The 24,302-nt window shown below is 36.1% G+C and overlaps 1 protein-coding gene across 2 annotated transcripts in view; it reads right to left on the bottom strand.

The window, feature by feature from the left end:
* Positions 1 to 24,302, bottom strand: part of LOC131073972 (DExH-box ATP-dependent RNA helicase DExH14) — a 247,896-nt gene that overhangs the window by 151,912 nt on the left and 71,682 nt on the right. For both annotated transcript variants that reach the window (XR_009113014.2, XM_058010506.2), the window contains exons 9-16: positions 11,190 to 11,306; positions 10,997 to 11,056; positions 10,696 to 10,767; positions 10,498 to 10,614; positions 10,227 to 10,388; positions 2,024 to 2,089; positions 1,759 to 1,911; positions 1,573 to 1,656 (exon numbers count right to left, since the gene is read on the bottom strand). Coding sequence is in view for 1 of the 2 variants with exons in the window: in XM_058010506.2 (XP_057866489.2) it covers positions 1,573 to 1,656; positions 1,759 to 1,911; positions 2,024 to 2,089; positions 10,227 to 10,388; positions 10,498 to 10,614; positions 10,696 to 10,767; positions 10,997 to 11,056; positions 11,190 to 11,306 (831 nt within the window). In the remaining variant the exon portion in view is untranslated. The remainder of the gene's footprint in view (positions 1 to 1,572; positions 1,657 to 1,758; positions 1,912 to 2,023; positions 2,090 to 10,226; positions 10,389 to 10,497; positions 10,615 to 10,695; positions 10,768 to 10,996; positions 11,057 to 11,189; positions 11,307 to 24,302) is intronic.

The raw sequence follows: 24,302 nt of genomic DNA, 5'->3' as shown, positions 1-24,302 counted from the left end.
AGAAGGAAGTTTGAGATTGGATATCAGGTATATTAATGACTGCAATTATAGTAATCTGTTTTGAAATTATTTTGAATCTAAACTTGCAAAGTACAGTGCATTATTTGTCCAGTCAGAACTACAAATAAGTGTATCAAATATTACTTCTGCAGTGTTATTACTTCCAGTTGGTTTCAGTTTGCCGAGAGAATAATATCATTTCAGATTGAGTTACAGGTTGTGGTGAGGTTCAGATATTATTTTGCAGTATTCTTATTTCAGGTTGAATTCAGTTTGCAGAGAGACTAATATCATTTTAGATTGAGTTCAGGTTGTCGAAGAATAACTGAAATTATTTTGATCACAGAATTTATTTTGTAATCACAGAGTTTATTTGCAGAGTGCACATTGGTTTGTTACAAGAAATATTTGAAGACTTATGTTGATTAGTTTGTAATTTCTCTGAAGGATTATATTGTCATCATTTGAAAAACATTTATTCACATACCTTCAGATTTTGTAAATCACGTTATTTGAGTTTTGATTTCATTATGACTTTCCTGTGATCTACTTTTCATTGGTGCTATAAGGGTTCTGAGTTGGTGCTCAGATTGACAAGATTATGACTAAGAGGGTTGATGCTCTGTAGCAGAGTTTTGATTAGGGTTGGTGCCCTTAAAAGATTGTAATTGTTTTATCTGTGAGGCTGGATTAGGACAGTAGATCCTAGCAACATTACTCACTGTGGTTTTCCCCATCTTGGGTTTCCACGTCAAATTTTGTGCAGATGTTCAATGTGTGATTGCCTTGCATTACGGTTTCAGTTTCAGTTCAAAAGCAATTTTACAAAAGAACTTAATTGATTAAAATTGTAAGTTTTATTTACTGCTAATTCACCCCCACCCCTCAGTAGTAAACCTCTGTTCTACAAGACTAGTGAATCCTTATTTCCAACTATCAAGGCTTCTCATTCCAATTAAAATTTGGTGTTGGTCTAATAGCTTTCCTAACTCGAGGATAGTTATCCACTTTGAGCAACCCTTCAACCCTTGTGCTCAATTATGGCTGAATTTTTGCTCTGTGTATTGCTTCCATGATTCATTAACACTGAACACAAAGGCCCCAATCAAATAACCAATTTAAGTGGAAGGCCCCAAAGGGAATAATAGTAATAGGATCATTATATATCTAAATCTAACGCATGGGCCTTGGGGAAAGTCACAGGATGAACAGGTTAGAAACCTAGACTCATTTTCTAGATGGCCATTGCACATACATGGTATATGCAAATGTATGTGCAGTCTGAGGATGGTCATAATATTGAAATCCATTTTTCATGTTCTTTAAATTATTTCAATACTCTACCCTGGGCATTTGTATATAGATGAAGAATAATCCTGTTGTATCTCAAAGTTTCCTTAATTAACAAGAGTCATTGATAGTAAGGGGACTCTCAAAGTTTCAACATTTTCAAATTGAGATGAGTGGTATTTTAGGTGTAAATTAATATCCATAGAATATGCTCAAATCTTATATTCAAATTCAAATATTTATTATTTCAAGGTATCAAGATAATCTTTATATACCACCCACCAGAATTCGTGCAGTTTTCCCAGTGTCTTTGCGCGAATGAACAAAAACCATTGCTTGGTGATCATGTTTCAGTGCATCCAAAACCTGAAAAGAGCCAAAAAATGATCAATTCTGTCAATGACAAACATCCTCCAGCAAATCGATATAGAGACAAACCATATAAAGAAGCACAGGGACAAAAGATACCTTATTATAACAGATTTCATTCATAAGATTGTTACGAGCAGAGAAGTTATGTTCATTAACACCTATATATTGTTGTGTAAGTGGAACTGGACGGTAAGTAGAATCAAAAAAGAATAATCCTGTGTCTGGATTGACCCTTAAAAACTGTGCAACCTGCATCAGTCAAGCTTAAAAGGTATGAATGATAATATCCAAAATTTGTTTTTCATCATTTTCATCATGGCATTGAACATTACAAGCACAACTGTTACCGTAAAATGCTTACATCCAAATAATTTGGAAGGGTAGCCGAGAGACCCACAATCCTTATCATGCTTTGCAACGACTCAACCTGTTAACAATCAAGACATATATCAAATCCATACCGCAATGCCAAATGGTATCATTGAAAAATACTCAAATCTAACATATGAAACCTAAATTCAGATTTTTGGTGATTTTGTTCATTAAATGTTGACAGTTTCAACCTTTATGGGGGCCCTTAATTAACAAACAAACCCCAATTTTAAAAGAGACAACTTGACATACATATGAGTTTATTTACACATCTCGGTAGGATAAAAATCTAGAAAAAGAACATTTACTTGCCACAAAAAAAGTAAACTATAAAGCTTTACAAATAAGAATGAAAAATGATATGCAGATAAGAGGAAAACATCTGAATTAAACTACATGCACAATATATAAACTCCTAACTAGTATTTGCCAGGTTTAGGATACATCCCAATCCTAATAAATGGATAAGCAAATACAACTATGAACTACTCTAGGAAGAAAAGCACAACAATGAATAAATGTCTTTTCTATGTATAACTTTCAATTAATTTCCTATGTTGAAGACAACAACTCAGCACTTCATTCTAGTTTGTGCTATGGCACATCAACGTCATGATCTAGTTGAAATGTGAGAGGCAATGCCAGCACACCCTGCTTCAAAGTTCTCCACCAAACTATGTTTTACAGCAACAGACACTACAAAAACAACAGAAGTCAACTTGCATAACTCAGTGGTGTGAGTAGAATGGATGTTTGTAGCTGGACTGGCAGTAGGAATTCACTGAGTGGTGTAACAATATGAATTCAAATCTGGGACATTTAAAGCCATTGATGTAAACTGAGATGCTGGGTGCACCTTATATCGGCACCTTTCATGTAATTCAGAATATGCTAATATAGCCACCCACAGGCACCATGCTTTCAGAATAGTAACAGTAAACAGAGCAATAGTCTGAAAAAAGAAACCAGTAACAACAAGCTTAATTCATGTTGTTAACTTCATAGAATTACAGCAGCCAGGACAGTCAGTGTGAAAAAGAAATTTAATATTGGGGATGGTTACTTTATATATGATATTAGATATAGTTAACATTAACTATAAACATTATGTTGGAAGGTTGCTGCCTTTGTCCCCTTGGTTGTTCAGTGCCACCCTTAGGGATTCGTGACATGGCTTAACCACCTCCCGTAGTTTGTTTATCTCTGGTGTTTGTATCAGGCATTAATAGGTTGATCTTTTGGTGAAGTCTCCATTGGAGACAAATTTGAAAATAAGTATTATTAATAAAGATACTCATAGTTCAATATGAAATTAGAATGGATACTTTGCAGAGAATTATTATTATGGTTGGCATTATTTCTGAAATTTAATATTGGCACTCATTATATTATCGGCAATTAATTTGTAAAGTCGTAAATAAAATATTTGAGTGCTTGACGACGGAGCTATTATCATCGCGGCTTTGAATTATTTCTGCGGATGAATTATATAAGCCAATTCATATAAAGTCATGTTAATCAATATTTTGTGGCCCAATACATGCTTGGGATGACCTTTCTAAGGTTAGTATTTTATTTGGTAAAGCTGTGGGTTTATATTATTTAAGAGTTGTCATGGAGCATTATAGATCAAGGATTATAATTCTTATTTGCAAGGCCTGCATCAAATATTTGTGCCTTGACATTAGAAAATATTAATTTGACAATCAAACACAATATCACACCGCATACTACATGTGCTGGTTTCAAGGGAGATATCAAATTACAATAGCTGACCGTGGATATTTGCTCAGTTCGCATTAGGGGTGTAGGAAGATTGCCCTGGAAATTCCATTGATGCCTAGCGTGACTACTAGCAGGGATGACATAATAAATTTTTGAGTCCATCCTAACATATTTTGGCTGAAGACTTTTATATTGCAAAGGCTAGTGTGAATAATATTACCGCACTCAGCTAATATAAGTGTGGAGGAGTTTTGAATGATAAAGAACAAGAAAAGTGAAGCGGCACTTATTCCTCTGGCATGAGAATTTATTAACACGGCCTTCTAAGTTCCAATAATTTGATTGATATTCCTCTTGCAATCCTTCGTTCATAGAATTCTAGCATCTGTATCCATTTACCCTGGTGAGGAGGCACTCAACATAATTCATGAGCTGGGTATGCAAAGAACATCTATTATTTGTTTCTATTCATGACCAATAATATTAGTGACTAACAACACTAAATATTATTGACTATCGAGCAAACCTTTTCAATGTATTATGTGCGCCAATAAAGAGGTTTGACTTACATTTCTGAGTTTGTTGCTTTTAATTGATGTCATTACTGTTTACTATGTTATCGCTAAGCTTCTACCGATTGCATCAATTTAAACAAATACAATGTACCTGCAACTTGTAATTCTGGACTAATAAACAGCACATTCTGAACCTAGCAATTTCGGAGATTATAGGTGAGAGGCTCATTTCAGTGGTATCAGAGCTTCTGATCCTGCCAATCTTGGGGAAAATTGATGAGTGAAAGGGAACAACGGTATCAACAGCGAGATAATAAGGAATCCACCATGGTGGACAAAGAAAACAGTGCAGAAGCCTTCTTTAAGTTTAAGAGGACTGAGGAGTTCCATAATAACATGGCCGAATCAATCAGGGAAATGGACCAATTACCGAGAGGTCTCAATCAGAAACAGAATATGCATGACAAGGGTGAAGGCAGCAATTCTAATGCGAAGAAGACTATTGCTGAAGGAGAAAAAACGTCAATAAATACCAAGTTATTCAAGGCCAAGTTCTTGTCAAAGGAAGATATGGGCAAAGGACAACCTGATCAAGCTAATGAGATGTACCAACTTCATGCTGAATGCAATGCTTTGAGTGCAGCAGTTCGTTATGCCATGACTTTCACTGAATACTACAGATTTAAAACAAAAGAAGGGAATACAAGAAAGGGGTATGATGAAAAAAAGGATATCTAGCACCGTTTGGGGAAGACCAGAATTCCCAACTTTGATGGGACAGAAGATACATCAGCATGGTCATGGCTATAGAAATTAGACACCTACTTTTCATCGAATCCTATGTTTGAAGATGAGGCCATCAAGTTTGCTACTTTGCATCTTGAAGGGATAGCCCATGAATGGTAGTATCATGGCATGATAACTCAAGGGCATGATTCTATAACCACTATGGAGGACTTCAACAAAAGGTTTGGTGAAAGATTTGATAGGAAGGGTCCTGAAATTCACTTTAGGGATTTAGCACAGCTGAAACAAGAAAGCAAAGTGGACGACTTTTGTAGCAGAATTTCAAAGGCTTGCAGTAATGGTTCTGGATGTAACAGAAAGAAGATTCATTGTCCTATTTATTGAAGGCTTAGCTGAACCTCTCAAGAGTTTAGTAAGGTCATTCGATCCAAATACCTTGTAACATGCCATCACAAGAGCCCTTAATTTGGAGGATTCAGTGACTAAGAAAGCTTTACCTCTAAAGGAAAACACAATCATGAGGACAAGCAGAAGGTATCTTAAGAGGAGCCTAAAGTCCCATACTAAGCCATGTAAGGAAGATGATAAGAAGCTCGATTTTGAGAGCAAGAATGAGCTGCGTAGGAAGAAGTTATGCTTCACTTGTAAGGAACCATGGGTGCCCGGTCATAGATGTCGTGGGAAAGGTCAATTGCATTATACTAAAGTAACATCCGATGTTGATGATTCTATTGATGATACTTCATAAAGTGACAATGAGGAGCAAGATACTATAGCCTTAGCACATGGTGTCACAGCCTTACTTCCAAGTATCAGCCGTTTAGAGTAAGAGGAGTGCTTAACGGACAGCAGGTGACATCTTTGTTGGATAGTGATGCAACTCACAATTTTGGGAGTGATAGCTTAGTAGCAAGAGGAGGCTTGCCATTAGAAGATTTTTCAAGAATTCAAGTCATAATGGCTGATGGGTTTAAAAAGAAATGCAACAAGAGGGTACCACAAATGAGCATTGAGTTTGATGACTACACCATCACCAATGATTTTTGTATGATCGGGATTGTCGATTCCAATATCATATTAGGAATTCAATGGTTGCATTCTCTTGGACGATACATACAGGACTTACAGCAAATGCAGTTGGAGTTCATGGTGGAAGGAAAGAAGATAATACTCAACGCATTGGTGCAAGGATGGTGTTGATGCAAGAGATTTCGATCTATCATGCATCTATGGTGGGCAGATTGGAGTATGTAGAATGGATGAGTATACAAACACTAATGAGCATGCAGCATGTTGATAATCAAATTTCAGTCTACAACATGAGTACAGAGTGGTAAGATTATGAGACATTGTTGGAAGGAGAGTGGATAAGCATAGCAGTATGAATACTTTCACATGACAAAGTTGCAATTTTCAATAATGTTGATTGCATCAGACTGGAGCAGCAGTGTGATATAGTGTTCTTCATACAACTGGTTTAGGATCCTGGTGGTGCAACAAAGAATTGCTTGAGGACGGCCGAGAGGACTGTGATGTCCCCAATTTTTTAGGTGACAATTAATTAAATTGATTTTTATTAAGTTGTCAAAAAGTAAATGACATATTCAAATGATGACTTCATATTAATTAATTTAATTAAATAATAAAATATTATTAAATGTCACTTTATTAAATAAAGTTCTCCAAATATGATTAATATTAAAGTCAGCCAAGCGGGCCTAATATTCTAGATGCTTCTTGGAGTTCTTTACAAGGAGGCTGGATGGAGGAAGTAAACTATGCTTATGGATTTGATAAATGTTTTATGATTTCTAGAGACAAAAACCTTCAAGAGTTGAAAGAAGGGTTGGACGAAAACCTAGCTCTTCTAAAAGAGGTGGATTCATGACATTATCTACAGCTGAGGCAAATTTGTAAAGTCTCCATTGCAGACAAATTTTCAAATAAGTACTATTAAAACTGATATTTGCAGTTCAGTCAGAAATTAGAATGGATACTTTGCAGAAAAATATTATTATGGTTGGCATTATTTCTGAAATATAATATTGGGACTCTTTATATTATTGGCACTTATTTGTTAAGTCATAAATAAAATATTTGGGTGCTTGAGGGCATTGCTATTATCGTCGCAGCTTTGATTTATTTCTGTGGATGAATTATATAAGCCGATTCATATAAAGTTATATTGATTAATATTCTGTGGGCCCAATACATGCTTGGGACAACCTTTCTAAAGTTAGCATATTATTTGGTAAAGCCGTGGGTTTATATTACTGAAGAGTTGTCACAGAACATTATAGATCATGGATAATAATTCTGATTTGCAGGGCCTGCATCAAATATTTGTGCTTTGACATAAGAAAATATTAATGCAGTCAAACACAATATTGTTGAGTATTAGCTATGCCGGTTCAACAGGAGATATCGATTTACAATAGCTGACCATGGATATTTGCTCAGTTCATATCAGGGGTGAGGCAAAATTGCCCAGGAAATTCCTCTGATGCCTAACGTTACTACCAGGGGCGGCATTATAAATATTTGAGTCCATTCGAAAATATTTGGCTGAAGACTTTTATATTGCAAAGGCTGGCATGAATAATATCGCTGCACTAGGCTAATAAAAGTGTGGAGGAGTTTTGAATAATAAAGAACGGGAAAAGTGAAGCGACACTTATTCCTCTGGCATGGAGTCTGTTGACATGGCCTTCTGAGTTCCCAGCAGTTCAGTTGATATTCCTATTGAAATCCTTGGTTCATGGCATTCCAGCATCTGTATCCATTTGCCCTGGTGGGGAGAGACTCAACAGAATTCATTTGCCAGGTATACAAAGAACATCTGTTGTCTGTTTATGTTCATGACAAATAATATTAGTGACAAACAACGCTAAATATTATTGACTATCAAGCAAACCTTTTCAGTGTATTTTGTGCACCAATAAAGAGGTCTGGCTTTGATTCCTGAGTTTGTTGCTGTTAATTGATATAATTACTGTTTACTATGTTATCGCTACATTCTACTTATTGCATCAATTTAAACATATACAATATACCTGCAACCTGTAAGTCTGTAATAATAAACCTAAGCAAAACATTCGGATGTAGAGACTGAGGAGCAACAATAACTTAATAAGAACTAAAAAATGCCATTAGGGTTGGATGACACAGTTTCACTTCCTTCTGACAGTCCAATAATGAGGAATTTCTTAGATATGCAGCAACAGATGATCGTGACTCTAGTTTCTTAGTTTGTTGCTCAAATATAAATAGTTATGGGTATCCTTGTTTACAATTTAGTTTGTCATTTTAATGAGTGACATATGATTGAGACTATATTTGGTGCAATGGACTTTCAGCTTATTAATTACTTGAATAAGACAATTTGAAATGGATTCCAATATTCAGATACAATGATAATTCAAGAATGACAATTGATATTCAATTATTACAGTCATTTTGATGAACAATTAAACAGCTTGAATCAGGCCTATAAATTGTTTGTTATATATAATCATTTACCAATCTAGCATCGATTGTTTGTTATATGTGTTCTTAATTCTCAAATGTTGTTACCTGTATTTCTTTTTGGTATCCTTTGTATATAGCTATCCCCTCAACACCCCAAAATTTTGGGAAAAATTTACTTTCACCAGAAAACCATCCCACCATCTTGACAACTCAGAGAAACACTCAAAAAATGTCTATCTTCACCAATAGCCACCATAACTCAAGCTGTCACCAGACTTGAAATGATCTGCTCCAATACATATACATGTCCAGGACAGGAAGCATTGAACAATGAGCCAATAGACTGGTCAAACATCTAATGGATAGAATGAAAAGACCATTTAGGCAGAAAACCATGGAGTTGTCTGATGGTACTGCATCTTGAAAAGATGGGTGAGGTGATAGATAAGTGCAAGGTCACTGCATCGACACTCAGACTCTAGTGGCATCACAACTGTATAAATATAGTTCCATATTTGCATTCACCATAAGAGTGGTAAGTAAGGCTGTCAATTGACATAGTCAAGAATAAGATTTTAACCATGGGCAGGGTAATGAAGAGTTTGGCACATTTATGAATATAAAATTTCAAAAGCTTAATCTGTTGGGAATACCCACCCAAGATTCCCTCATTATCCCACCTATTATGGGTGTGATGTATTAAATCACGGTGTAAGCCAGAACTACGAAGTTAGAGGGGAAAAATGACAAGTTGAGTTAAAGTGAAATTTGGGGGAAATATAAATAACATTTGTAGAAAACATATGGATGAGCTAGCATTCAGAGAGTTAAGGGTTGTATTCTTCAATTTAAATATTATTCAATTTCAAAAGAATATTAAAGCTAAATGTCGGAAAAGGGGGTGAATAATTGTGAAATGCAATTCAACAAATTGGAATATAACCACAAAAAGATTTGCTTTCTCAAAACAGAGAAATGCAACTGAAATGAGAGAAAATTTCCTTTATATATTTGGTGATTTGGTTTCTTATTATTCATTTGATTTTTTTAGGGAGTATGGCAGGAAATCTGCAACAGTACCAGATATAGCTCCTGACCATTGTACTCCAATCAGAATCTGGAGGTAACAAGATACCCAATCCCTGCCATATAACATCTGTATTCCTACTGACTATGCATAGCGGTAAGGGGGATGTGCGTGTTCAGTAATATAGCATATTTAAACATTACTGTCAATTTGTGATATTTGTATATATTAATAAGAGGGGAAAACAACTCCACTATATAGCCTTTTTATGAATTAAGACAATTTTGGGATTGATGTTTACTAAGAGCGAGCTTATGAATTAATTCTACAATAAGTTATGGCACAAAGTCGAACCATGAAATCAAAAACTCCATCATAAAGATAGTTTTCAGCAAATTCTTTTTTTCTGCTATGCATGGTGTAGACTTGATAGATGCACAGCCAAGACAACAAGGAAGGTCAAAAGTAGTTTCAAATTGAGAATAAACTATTTTGAAAATGTTCTTAAATTCCCATTTTCCTTTGGTGCATTGAAAATAACCCAATAAATATAAATCTAAATGCTTTGAATCACAAGGCTACTCCAATAAATATAAAGATTCCAAACAAAAAGCCTTTTGCAATCTTGGGCATAAAAACCACCCATTTGGAGCTAAGGACAAATAAACCAGCAATACAGGAATTACTCATAAATGCCATGACTTGCTGACCTGACGAAGAGTTCTAGCAACTAAAGCTTCTATAACCGGGCCTCTTTCATCATTCAAGAGATGCACTTCATCAATAATTAAAAGTTTAACAAGAACTGATAGTGACATGTCACTGCTCTTGCGTGTGATCACATCCCATTTCTCAGGTGTTGTCACAATCATCTGCCAAAAAGAAGGCATAAGGTAAATGATTTTGAGGAAATTAAAAACAAAGAGTTGCTTTAGCTGATGATAAAAAACAATCATAGGGTCAAAGTAAATAGAAAAGGACCTGTGTTTCTTCAAGCTCATTTTTACTCAGCTGCATATCTCCTGTAAGTTCTTTTACAGTTATATTTAAGGGAGATAAGCGGCGGCTAAAGGCTGTTGTTACCTCTGCCGCCAATGCCTGAAGGAAAACATTCACTGTAAGAATGGTAACCATATATAAATTTACTGTACGCAGCTGAGAGTTGAGTTGAAAATTTACCTTCATGGGTGCAACATAAACAATTTTGAATTCATTCTTATGCAAAATTCCATTCTTTATATGCTGCTTAATCTGCAAATTTGATAACCAAATTTACTTCAATGTTTTAAAAGTGGATGAACAGAGATGAATAGAAGAGGAAAATAAGGTACAGAACACTGAAATCCATCTAAATGTAAGCACTTGATGAATAACTATAGTTCGCACAAGATATCTGATTTTCAATGTTGATAATCAAACAGAACCCATGAGATAAAAACTCTATGATAGATTTATTCTCTGGATCCACTATTGTCAATACCTCATGCAAAATAGCGATCATGGCAATATTTGTCTTACCAGCTCCAGTAGGAGCACAAACCTGTAGTAAACAACACCAAAATCCAATCTATAACCTTTGTACATTCCATGAAGACCAGCAAACCTCTGTATAACCATAAAACCATATTTGCAGTATCTTTATAATATAAAGAAAAAAAATTAAAATGCCTCACAAGTATATTTTCGTTGCTGTTGTATGCAGTTGGGAATATTCTACTTTGAATACGGTTCAGTGTTCTGTATCCCTCAAAGGCAGTTTGCGCAAAAGAATCCAAGCTTGTAATTTCAATCTGTAGACATGAACATGCAAGGTCTTACAAATGTGTGAAACGGAAAAATATCTTAGATGGTCCAGGTCATCTATATCACATAATCATTCACACCAAAATATAGTGATGATAATGAAAAACATAATTTTTTTCAAACTTAACAGTGAAAACAAAATGTCAATATGTATAAAGCGAAATAAGCAGTGTTACCCGGAAACGCGTTTCCACCCTAAAGGCACACGTTTCAGAAACGGAAACGATTTCGGGGATGGGGGGACAGCCGGAAACGTTTCCAAGCTGTCCCTGATCAAGCAAAATTTTCTGATGCTTGGAATATGCACACCCGATTGTGGGTCTTTGACCTTCCTTACTTTGATACTATTCCAAACTGGAAATAGAATTCAGATAAAACCTATTCCATGTCTTTTTGCAATGAAATGATTGCTAATATATATTCCACTCTGCTGCCTCCTTACAATCACTCAAATCTTCCAAAGTCTGATTTGTATTATCACCTGAGAAGATATAGCCACTGTGTCCTGATTTGGATATATTAACTTGCAACAATGATGTGATCAGCTGTTTTAGATCTGACAATATTATCTTGCCCTTTGATGGGGCTGTTTCTGATATAGGATTGCTTGGACTATGTACCCGATTGTGGGTCTTCAAACTTCCTTACTTTGATACTATTCCAAACTGGAAATAGAATTCAGATAAAACCTATTCAATGTCTTTTTGCAATGACATGACTCTGATTTTAAAATGTTATTATGTTGCTATGATGAAAGTTTACTGTGTTACAATGTTATATAATTTTAAGATTTCCATATGTATATGTATATAGCCATCCCTTGCTCCGGGAAAAAAAAAATATCCCGGAAACCCGTTTCCTTGTCCCCCCGTCCCGGAAACTCGGGGTAACATAGGAAATAAGGGAGTAATATTGAAAACAGAATCTATAACTTAACCAATTGGAAAAGTTTGGAAGACAGTTAAAACGAAAGAATATGTTTTAATGACATTCAAAAAACACCACAGAGCAGCCATTATGATTTGTTTCTATATATGCTGTTAAATAAGAGTAAAGGAAGAAATAGAACATCTTCGGGCTAATTCAAAGTTTCTATGCTTACAATACTGATAATTGTCTAATGGATAGAAAGAATTTGTGACAATCCCAAAATTATGTACATGCATGCTAATTCGTTTCCACCTCTATCTTGTTTTCGGACTTCAACAATAAAAATCTCTCTGACATATATGGTCTTCAATTTGGTGATGCTTCCAACTATTAGAATGCATGTGATGCTTTTAATGATTATATAAAGGTAACAAGAGAAGGTAGACTTTTAGGCCACCACCACCAAGACACCAATATGGTGTATGAGACTCCTCATAAAAGTCCACATGAAGATTATTTCACATTACCTTATCAAGTGTTCAATTTTGTAGCTTTCCAGCTTTCAACCTTTGCCCAAGTTTGTGATAAATCTAGCTTTGCCATTTCATAAGTGTCAACGATGAAAGTTCCCATGAAACAAGGTGTCTTGAATTACTCTTTAAATATCTTTTATTCATTATAAAACAACTTCCTTGAGTCTTGAATTAAACACAAAAAATATCTTTTATTCATTCTAAAACAACTTCCTTGAGTCTTGAATTACTCTTTGATTTTTCCTCTCAGAACACTTACATACATACACACTGAAATAAGGTGTCTAATGTGGAGTTTAACATAAATAAAAATAAATGATAAAAAACAGTTAAACCGTGTCCAAATTAGGTCGCCTTACATGCAGTTTTCCAGCTAGTCAACTAAAACTAAAAAATAACGAATAAAAGCTACTCAATCAAGATGAGCACATGGTTATACTAAACGGGGGGTGAATCAGTATAACAATATTATTTTTACCTTTAAAAACTTATTTAATTACTTCAAGAGTAAATCAAAATTAACACAATGAGCAACACAACAACAACAAAGTTTACATAGAAACTCTTGCAAGAAAAAATCTTTCTCGTATTAATCTTCCAGTTACAAATTTTGTAGGCACCAACCCCTCATTCACTTTGTGCGCACCAACTAACTAGAGCCACCAACCCCTCATTCACTTTGTGAGCACCAAATCACTAGAGGCACTAACCCCTCATTCAAATTGACTTCAGAAGAGCTATAACTCTCTTCTTCAATCTGTTATAATTTCCTTCTCAAATCTGCTACAGACTAATCATAAGTCTGCCATAAAGTGATCACAAACTCCACTTCTCACATATTGCTCTTTCTTAAATATGGTGTATATTCTTGATCTAATCGCCTTGTTCACTCACAACACACACCCTCCATCTCTCATAAAATATTGCTTTTATTCCTTTCCTTATGCTCTATCATTAAGGGAGCATCCCTTAGAATAAAAGATAACCTTCTAAAAAGACATGTCTCCTGGTTAACAAGTCCCTTTACACTCTTAATAATCACTACCTATTACAGATCGATGCTCTATATATTTTATTAACGTTTTCATTTTAAAATGAAGCACTGCCTTTTAAAAAGTTGAATAGCTGCCTTAGATGGATCACTGCCTTTCGTTGATTAATGTTTGTTTTCTTTTCAAAATGATTGCTTCTTCTTTTATTACAAATCACACCTCTTACTTTGTAGTGACTAATCAGCCATATTTTGTTTGCTTGCTTTAAATAACTATTGCTGCATGTAATGAATCAGCCATATATTATTTAAGTGCTGACTTCATGCTTTAAGACATTTTGTATTATAGGAGCACTACTCTTAGAGAGGTCTAAAATGATAATTCGATGTTGTAATTAATTAAGGAGAGGAATACTCCTTATATAGAAAATTACAAGACAATCTTTGCATAACGGAAACGATCAAGAATAGAAACATGAAAGCAAACATACTAAAAAGAAAATAACTATGAAAGGGAAAGATCCTAACTGAATGACCATTATAGAAACACTGCAAAATTACTTTAATAGCCTCCCTTAATGGTCATTCTACTAACTACCCTATAGAAAAATTGACATAATCTGAAGGCCATTTGGCCACAAATGCATAGAAGGCTGCTCTTTTCTCCTCAAAACAATCTGTGATTTGAGCCTTCTACTAAGACCCTCCTTGGTTCTACAAAACTTCTAGATATGACGAACTTTACCATAATCCTTTGACCATGATGTCGGGTAACAAGCTATCCCTCCCTTTATCCAGAGACATCGAGATCAACTTCTCAAAAAACTTCGATTTTTGTTGACAAAAAAATTGGCAAAAAACTGAAACCACAATTTTGTGGAAAAATCGGCAAACCCTCCACCATTTTTTTTGGAAAAAATAAGAAAACCCACTGTCATGATTTTTTATGGAAAAAATCAGAAAACCCACCATGATTTTTAATGGAAAAAATTAGAAAACCCAAAAATATTGCAAACTGAGACCCTTCCCAGTTGCTGCCAAAAAAGCTCCACGCAGCAGACCACCTTTTCATTGTTGGAAAAAACAAACTCAACACACAGCAGTCGAGGCCCTCAAAACCCTCCATGATTTTTACAGAATGAATCATGCAAAACCTTTCTATGATTTTTTGTGGAAAATAAAAACCAGAAAACCCTTGAAGTTTTCGTTTAAAAAATCTGCAATTTTCCTTGCTAGAAACCCTCGCGCAAATGAACCCTTCCACAATTTTCAATAGCAAACCATAATTTTTCATTAAAAAACGATTCAAAAAATTTCTGAAGAAAAAAATCAAGTAGCAACACCACGATTTTTCATAAAAAACTGCTGAAAATAAAATTCCAGGCAAATACCCACAAATTTTTTTTTAAAAAATAATCAAAAAGACTTTACCCACTTTGACACCATGAAATAATAATTTGATGTTGTAATTAATTAAGGAGAGGAATAATCCTTATATAGAAAATTACAAGATGATCTTTCCATAATGGAAACAATCAAGAATAGAAACATGAAAAGAAACATACTAAAAAGAAATTAACTACGAAAGGGAAAGATCTTAACTAAATGACCATTATAGAAACACTACAAAATTACTTTAATAAGGTAGGCCTCTCTTTGGTCCAATATTTAATTCAATAAGTGCCTTCTTGTTACTTACTCCAAGATCTTTCCTTGTAGAACCACATATCATTCCATATGTTAATGAAAATCTTCTACATCCTGTTGGTTCATCAATGACAACTTTTCAACAAATTAAACATTAAAAACTTATCCTAAAATTCAACTTCCTAAACATAGCCTTGGGTTCCTAGAAAAAAACATCTAGAATCTGCTATTATAAGTTGCATCCAAAATACCAGTGAACTGTAGAATGTATGAAAACATCAACAACAACAATTACTATTAGCTCAATCAGCAACTACATGTTATCTTCATTAGCAAGTTAGCAACTAAGATATCTTTATCAGAAGCAATTCGACTTTGTCAAAATCAGTAGTTCAACTTCGTCAACTCCTTTTAACTTCATTAGCATTCTATTGTTTGACTTTAGATCCAAAATTCTTCCTTGACTCACTTTCTTTTTCTTTCTTCAAGTGATCTACATAGACTTCTCCTTGAATAAATATAGAATCTCTACAAAACTTGTAGGCTTTGCTTTCTAAACTGTAACCTATAAAATTAAATATGCAGGCTTTACTCTTTGTATCCAATTTCAATATTTTATCATCACCTATGTAAGAATAAGCTAAGCAAACAAATACTTTCAAGTGTGCCACTGTAGGCTTTCTCCCACCAAGCTTCATGGAGTGTCCTATTTCTTACTGCAATAGTCAGCCCCTATTCATGATGTAAACAGCAATGTAAAGTACTTCAACACAATACTGTAAATGTTATTGCAATTGCCAATTTAATGAACAAGTTATATGCAAGATGGTGTATTTAATATTTAGGTATTATGACTCTGACAATAATATTGTTGTCTTTCTTTTGCTGCAGGTATGGAGGATGAACATGTATCGATTTCAATGTCATCCCCTTTCTTTTGAATGATGCATATATAGTAAGGTAGTGTTGTGACTTTTTCACACATCGCCCCATTGCTAACAGGGACCCCCTCTTTGCTAGCTTCCTGCGTCGTTAGGTTAGGGTTTTGGCTGCTTAGTGGGCAATTTTGCGTTTTCCGTGCCCGAGTCTCAGAGTTTTGATCATGCCTAGTGCCGTCTAGGGTTTTTGAAGTGTTAGGATCAAGTTGCAAAAGATGATATTTTTAATGATCCTAAGTTTTGCTAAGTGTTTGAGCACTTGAACGTTAACGTGTTTTTAAACACGCGCATCAATGATTTTAAAGTGCTAAGATATTCACAAACCTTTTGGAGTTGTTTCTCGCTCCTAAGGTAATATTTAAATTGGTTTCGCACTTTATTCCAACATTTTCCTGGCATTTCACTCATATTTTTGGAAAATTAGTCTAAGTCCAGTCAAATTTAAAGTCGCTAAGTGATTTTGAGTGGTTAAAATGTTAAAATCCTAAGGGAAATCCATATTCCAAGGGTTAAAGGGTCAAAATCCATGCTAGAGGTGATTTTCCCCTCACATTCCAGACTACCCAACCCATTACCCCACTCAAAATCCATACTACACATGGGTTTCCCCTGGAATCCATACTGGCCACTAATTTCCCCCACTGTTTATCCACACCTGGAGCGATTTTCCCCTGGAGATGCTAAAATTTGGCTAAGTGTCAGAATTTATCCAGACACCCATCGAATTTCCCCTGGGAGTGCGGACTAGAGTGCAAGGATAATTCCATGCCTGGGTCGTTTTTCCACCAGGATTTTTGTGACAACTAAGTTAGGATTTTTGTCCAGACAGGGATCGATTTTCCACTGGGAACATTATGAAGAGTTTTTGAGTCCGGATTTTTGTCCAAACTGAGGTCGAATTTCCACCAGGGAGGTATTTTTTTAAGTTAAGTGATTTTGAGTGTGGATTTTTGTCCAGATACCCATCGAATTTCCCCTAAGGGGTGATTTTTGCAAAATGAGTGCATTTTTGTCTGGATTTTTGTCCAAACTCATATCGATTTTCCCCTAGAGGGTGATTTATGTGCATTTTGATGATTTTGAGCATGGATTTTTATCCAAGCATGGGTCGAATTTCCCCCATGGGGCAAATTTTGACACTTAAGCAATTTTTGAAGCGATTTTTTAATCCCAACCTATAGCGATTTTCTCCTGGAGGCTTTATTTTGGATTTAAATTGGAATATTTTAAATAAAAGCCCCATTTTGATCGCTTTTAAATAATTATTAAATGATTATTTAAAATTTAAAAGCAAATTTAATAACTTGCAATAATTATTAAATGTTTGAATCTTCTAGAAGCAAGTTAGGGTTTCACCAAGCAAGTATTTATACAAGTGTTTTTTTATCCCACATTGCTTGTGTGGTGAAAGTTGGAGGTGAAAGCAAGTATACGAGAGGAACTTCAGCATTATTTTATTATTATTTCTGCCAGGTGTCTCCATGAGATCGATTTTTTTTTTCAAGTTGGAAGAATTTTTTAGCAAGGCGTTTTTGTTAAGTGTGGGATTGAGGATTCATTTTCCTCCTTTTTTTGCAGCTTGCTAATTTATTCCTCTTGGCTGCCATTAAAGACCAGTTTCAGATTTTCGATTTTGCTAAGTTTGGCAATTTTTTCCAAATTTAGCATTTTTTGGTGAAAGTTGGCGAATTTGTGTTTGGAGACCTTGGGCGATTTTTCCTCCACCATTGTTGCTTGTTGTTCAGACCTTCATTTCTGCAGATTGCTGCCATTGACAACAATTTTCAGAATTTTGAAAATTTCGATTTTTTGCTAAGGCAGGCAAATTTTTGTGTTTGGGGTTTTCAATCCCAACTTGGGCGATTTTTCCAGATTATTGCCATCCTCCATTACTGCAGATCCGAGCTATCCATTGGCATCAATTTTCAGATTTCCATTTTAGCGCTAGACTTGGGAAAATTTCGATTTTGCTTGGAGGCCACATTTTGGTGGATTTTTCATGCATGTTTGTTGGCTGTCATCATTTCCAGCCTGCTGATTCGCTTCAGATCTGAGGTTTGCTTGAGATTTTGACCTCCATTAATGGCTGCCATTAATTTTCAGACTTAAGTTTTTATTGCCCAGCCAATTCTAACTTAAATATTTAGCATTTGGAGACATTTTGTGGAGTTTTTTGTACACTTTTTAGACCATTTTATCGCTGTTGCAGGTCTGAAACTACATTGTTAGGCGGTTGTCCTCAGAAATTTTCATTTCCAGCCACCTAACCAATTTTGGCGAATTTGTTTGGGGCTGTTTCCTAAGCCATTTTTCATCATTTTCAGGGATTTAAACCACTTTGCAAGGTGCTGGTAAGTCTGAAGTGTTCAATTTTCAGACTTGTCCTCAGAAAACTAATTTTTACCAGCCATACTTACATTCCAGAAAATGATTGTTTTCATCAATAAAACTGATTTTTATTGATTTTATGCACATTTTGAAGATTACAACATATTTTGAAAGTCTGAATTTTCAGGTTGTCTTCAAAATTTTGACCTCCATTGTTGACTGCGGAAGGTGTCTTCAGACATTCATTGTGTGAAAACACAACCTTTCACACCTTTCCTAAGTCATCATCAATCCGGTATACTCCTTTGCATTCTTTTCTTGCATATTTTCTAAGCGTAAGGAGGTATAAATGAATTTTTATGAAAGGCTTCCATGCCTTAGTGTTGTCACACATTGAACGTAATTGCTAAAATTTACCAAGTATATGGATTATTTTCCTGACTCCATGCTCTAAACTAGCTAAATCTCTAGAAAGTCAGGAATTTTATTACAAGTATTTATTTTTATCCCAGGACTAACTTCCAGTTTCGTACAGGTGCGATGTCGAAGTCATGATACAAGGAAAGGAAAGAGCTGCTGAAGACGTTGGAGACTGGATTTTATCCAGAGTTCAAGATTTCATCCAGATGGAGGGAGATCACTGATACCAACATGCATTTCCTGGACTTCGACCGGATGCAGCGTCAGATGTTCGGATCCAGAGATCAGGTTCCTTCTCCAACATATGCGAATATTATGAAGAGTGGCATTTTCCATGCCGCTGGGTTTCCACAATCCATACAGTGCAGTGAGTTGATTCTGGAGTGTGTATGATGTTACGATCCGCTCACAAGAATGATCAAGAGTCCGAAGGGTGTTGTCATCGCCTACCTTGCTGAGGATGCCATTGTTGAGGTATTCGGAATTCCACGCAGTACAGACATGAAGGATGTGACCAAGGAAGATTATGCAGACAGATACACGAAGAAGATGGGTGTATGCAAGAGTTTAATTAATAAAGAATGGATGATTGAACCTAGGAATCATCATTCCAAGGCTCCCAAGACACTTATGTGCGTAGATTTTAAGGAGGAATATAGTGATTTGATATTCCTACTCAACAGAGTGATGGGAATGCCGCAGGGAGCAATATTTCATGGATAGATGTTCTACTTCATCCAGGATTGTCTTAAAGGAACACTAGTGAATTGGTCTAAGATCATAAGCGACAATCTGGATTTTCAGTTGAGGAATGTAGAGCGGTCCAAGTCATTCGCCATGACTTCTTACCTGGTGTACCTGCTTGCACGGTTTGTTTCATACAGAGGATTAATATGCAAAGGTGAAGTCGGGAATGGGCAAGGACAGTTTAAAAGTTATGAATGCTACCCCCAGTTGAGTATGCACAGAATTGAAGACTACAAGAGAGTGAATGATGCATTCACTATGTACATCACACGGATGTTGCAGGGCGGAATCCACAGAAGATTGTCCAAGGAGGCAACAGAGTTAATAGAAAAAAATGGATCGTGGTATATACAGTTTCCCACTTTCACATACCTCAGGATTCATGGGTTTCAATCTGAACCCTACAAACTTCCTAGGTATCCTACTGACAGAATGATATTGTTGGAAGTGGTAAGATAGCTTCTAGAGTTCGATGTTATTCAGAGAGAGAAGCACAGGACAGGAATGACATTCCCTATTTCAGTTGGGAAGACATCAGAAGTCTGCCAATCCGCCATAGCTGCCAGCACTGCAGGTGAGGAGATTGCATTCTACAGATTTGCTACCTACAAGAAAAGAGAGAGATTCGATCCAGACAAAAAGGTCGGAAGGATCAGAGGAGAGAAGTTCACTCATAAGGTTGACATAGAGGATTATTGGGCTAACTTAATGGACAAACAAGCAGTGAAGAGAAGAATGTGGTCCAGAATGTCAGTGGATTTCATGAGGAAGTGTGGACTTTTTCTCATCCCTGATCAGGTATTAGATGATAGAGATCATACACACCCACATTATGAGAATGAAATGAAGAAGGCAATCCTATTGCCAAATTGGTCAGAGTCAGAAGAGATTGACCTGAATGTATTGATGAGAGAAGTCTTGAATTTCTCCCGCACATGGGTGGATATGCAGATGAACAGATTAGTTGACATGGGTGTTCCCTTCACTTATGAAAGGATGAAGACGGAAGAGTCTACTTCCGAGGATGATCAGAGGACTGTCAGTGATGTCAGGATTCATGCAGACAAAGAGAGTCAAGCTCCCAAGAGAAGGAAGAACATGCCTGGAGAAGTCAAGGCTAGAGGGAAGAAGATTGAGGATGTGAAGAAGAAATAGAAGACTATCATTCCTCCACTTATCATTCCTTCACCCCCTCCCAGTGCCTCATCAATCGAAGTGATTGAAGTAACAGAACAGAATAAGGAGATTCAACAGTGATACTACCAGAGAATACTCAAGAATTTCATGCCACAGCAACATCTGCACCTCCTGATGAGAATGATGACCAGCCGGGATCCCTTACTATCCTTTTGGAAGTTAGTTTGGGAAATGATGTATATAATTGGACCAGGAATAATCCTGATGATAATGATGAAGTTATCTCGGCACTGAAGGACCTTGATCAAGAAATATGTCTTGATGATGGTATGGAGATGACCGCTATTCCTAAATGGTTGAGGAAGAGTATGGAAAAAAGTAAACAAATGATAGAAGTACAGCCTATTGAGGATATCGATGACTACCTAGCTAGGAGTGCTAAGAAGAAGGAGCCCAAGAGAGCGGAGATTTTGTCGCACATAGCTAGAGATGAGACGGGAATGCGGATTGCCCAGATTGTTGTTCCTAGAGCCGGCATGACAGTGGACACTGCTACTCCCATGGATTTCCAAATCACTTCAGTTGCCCTTGGTCGTCCATCCGCAGGGCAGGAATTTCAGGAGATTGGTGATAACCTCCAAGCAATCAATGCAAAGTTAGACATAGCGATTGCGGAGAATGAAAGGTACAAAGAAGAAAATATTAGACTCAGAGAGTATATTGCAAGGACAAGGCGTGGAGATACCACCCTTATTTCCCCTATTGCAGTTGACCATGGAATACATTCACACTGCGAGGTAGCGAGAGGTACACACTCAGAGGTGGAAAAGTGGATTGAAAGCACAAGAAAGCAGGCAGATGATTTCCTTACTCAGTTTGTCCAAGCGTATGATAAGACAACAACGCTTGTATTCAGGATCCAGTATTTGGAGGGAGTGTGAGAAGAATTCCGACCTATCCAAGAGAAGACTATTCCACGCCTCCTGGCATTGAAGAAGGTTCCTAATTCCATTTTGGTTAGCGAGAACAGTGTGCATAGTGGAGACATATATAATTTCCATGGCTGGTATTGTGCACTAGCTTTAAAGAAATCAGCTTATGAGAACGCCCAATCGAGTTGTATGGAGATGGAAGGATTAATTCAGGACATTCAGATGAAGATCCTTGCCTCGATTGAAGAATTATTGGGTGTTGATGTTAGTAATGCTAGTGGTTTACACTTAGCCGAATTAAGAGACAAGATAAAATTTATGTATTTTTGCCAGTTGGACTCTTTGCAGAAGAGTCAGATAGATGACTTGGTCTCTTTGTTGATTCATGTTCATAATTCGCAGAAGCTCATGCCTGAATGGGAGAACACTTTGAATGCTTGCTCGGATTCATTGGATGTGATTGATTTGCAGCAGGATACCTTGCCTAGCATTTCCATGGAGGAGTTAGATTCAGTTTTGGCTAGATTCTTGGAGTATGCTAAGAGAGAGAGAGATGCAGGGAGGAATCCTCTAGAAGATTCTCTATATGATGACTAGGTATCTTTCTATTGGGCCATATGTTGGTGGCACCATTTTTTATGTAACCCTAATTAGGGCAATTCTAGGGTTTTGTTGGCATGATCTCGACCGTTGATCTTAGATCAATCTGGGCCATCCATTTTGTAAGAGACTCTATATATGCCCCTTTGTCTCTCATTTGTAAGGGAGAGTTTTTGTAGAATTGTTGGTATATGCTACAGCTATTTGAATCCTAATCATTGTTCAATTGTTGGTGATTTTTCCCTTCAAATGTTGTATTTGCATTCATGGTTCTCAATTCCTCCAAGTTAGATTAGAATTTAGATTAGAATTTATTTTCATGTATGTTAGATTGAATGAAAGATTTGTTGAGTATATTTGTGTGGAATCCTTAATCCATACCACTAGCCTCTTTCCGCTGGTAAGTGCGCCTTATGTGGTCAACTGGAGTTTGAGTAAGCATAACTTCAACTATTATGCGTCCGTTGACAAGCATCAACTTGGATGGTGTCTTCGTTTGATGGTAATAGTTTGAAAATCATTAAGTATACCTTAGATGATTGCACTAAGCTTGTGTCAATACCTGATTGTGAGACCTTGCTTGGTTTGATTCCATTAAATCCATTCACCATTCCCTACATTCTTAGGATTAGAATAGACTTCCTGAACCCTATTCTTTTCCCCCCTTTTTTAATAAGAAGTAAATCCAGAGCCCTATTGATAAATCCTAAGTTCTCAGCATACCTATTCCACATCATTCATGATAATCCAAACATTTGCGTAAGTCCCCAAAGTGAAACACAGCAATTCACATCAACCACTGAACTTATCCACTCGTCAAGACCTGACATGTAGAAACCTTGGAATCATTTTAGTTGATCTCATTCTTAGCATCTGAGGTGATTTTGTTCAAGAGAGGGTAAATTACTTTGGTATTTTATTTTGTATTGTTATGTGCATAAAAAACACATCAACGGGTAGTCATGATCAAGTGGCACCTTGATCGGACATGTCTTTTAGACATGTCCGACCAAGATGTCACTTTGTCGTGACTCTTACAAATGGCAACCGATCCATTCGGTGTCTACGATAACTAATCGGTGCCATTGTAAATGATAATAGATCGATATAAACACACCCGATAATGAATCGGTATCAAAGCAAACAAGCCCGATAACTAATTCGGGTCAATTCTAATATAACCCGATAATGTTTGGACATGTATTAATTGTAGTTCGATAATGAAGAGCTTCGATATATGAATCATTCATATGAAATATATATCTGCATTACCATCTTTCTTCATTTGATGTAAACAGATAGGTATATGGCTTTATCTAATCGATGCTACTTGAATCAACACTCCCTCTTAGCTAGGGAAGATAAAGTTACCATATCTATCATCTCATTTCTTATAATGGTCAGGATTCCTTATGAGGTTTCATAATCTTACTCTACATAGGATTATACCATTCAATTATGAAGTATCACCTAAACATGTGATACAAGAGGTTAGTCAATTTGTAATGACATGATATCACCTAAGCACGTGATATCAGTATTGCCTACACACGCAATACTAAGGATAATCATATGAAAATAATTAAATTTTCAACATATCCAAGTTGTGATAAGTGCACTAGCATTCTATTTCAAATGTAATATCACAACACAATCATGGCACATCCATGACATACCAGAGATCCTATCACGATAACTGGTTTGAACATCATAAGATCGTCACCTTATGATGTTCCCATACAAGTGTACAATATTTGAGAAGTCGTCACTTCTTGAATATGAACACAGGGGGTTACACCCATAGAAGTCCTAACACGACAAAGAAGTTTACACATTAAAC

Source organism: Cryptomeria japonica, chromosome 9, assembly GCF_030272615.1.
Source record: "Cryptomeria japonica chromosome 9, Sugi_1.0, whole genome shotgun sequence".
NCBI lineage: Eukaryota > Viridiplantae > Streptophyta > Pinopsida > Cupressales > Cupressaceae > Cryptomeria > Cryptomeria japonica.
The sequence above is the reverse complement of the archived record's forward strand: the minus strand, read 5'-3'. Positions and strand labels throughout refer to the sequence as shown.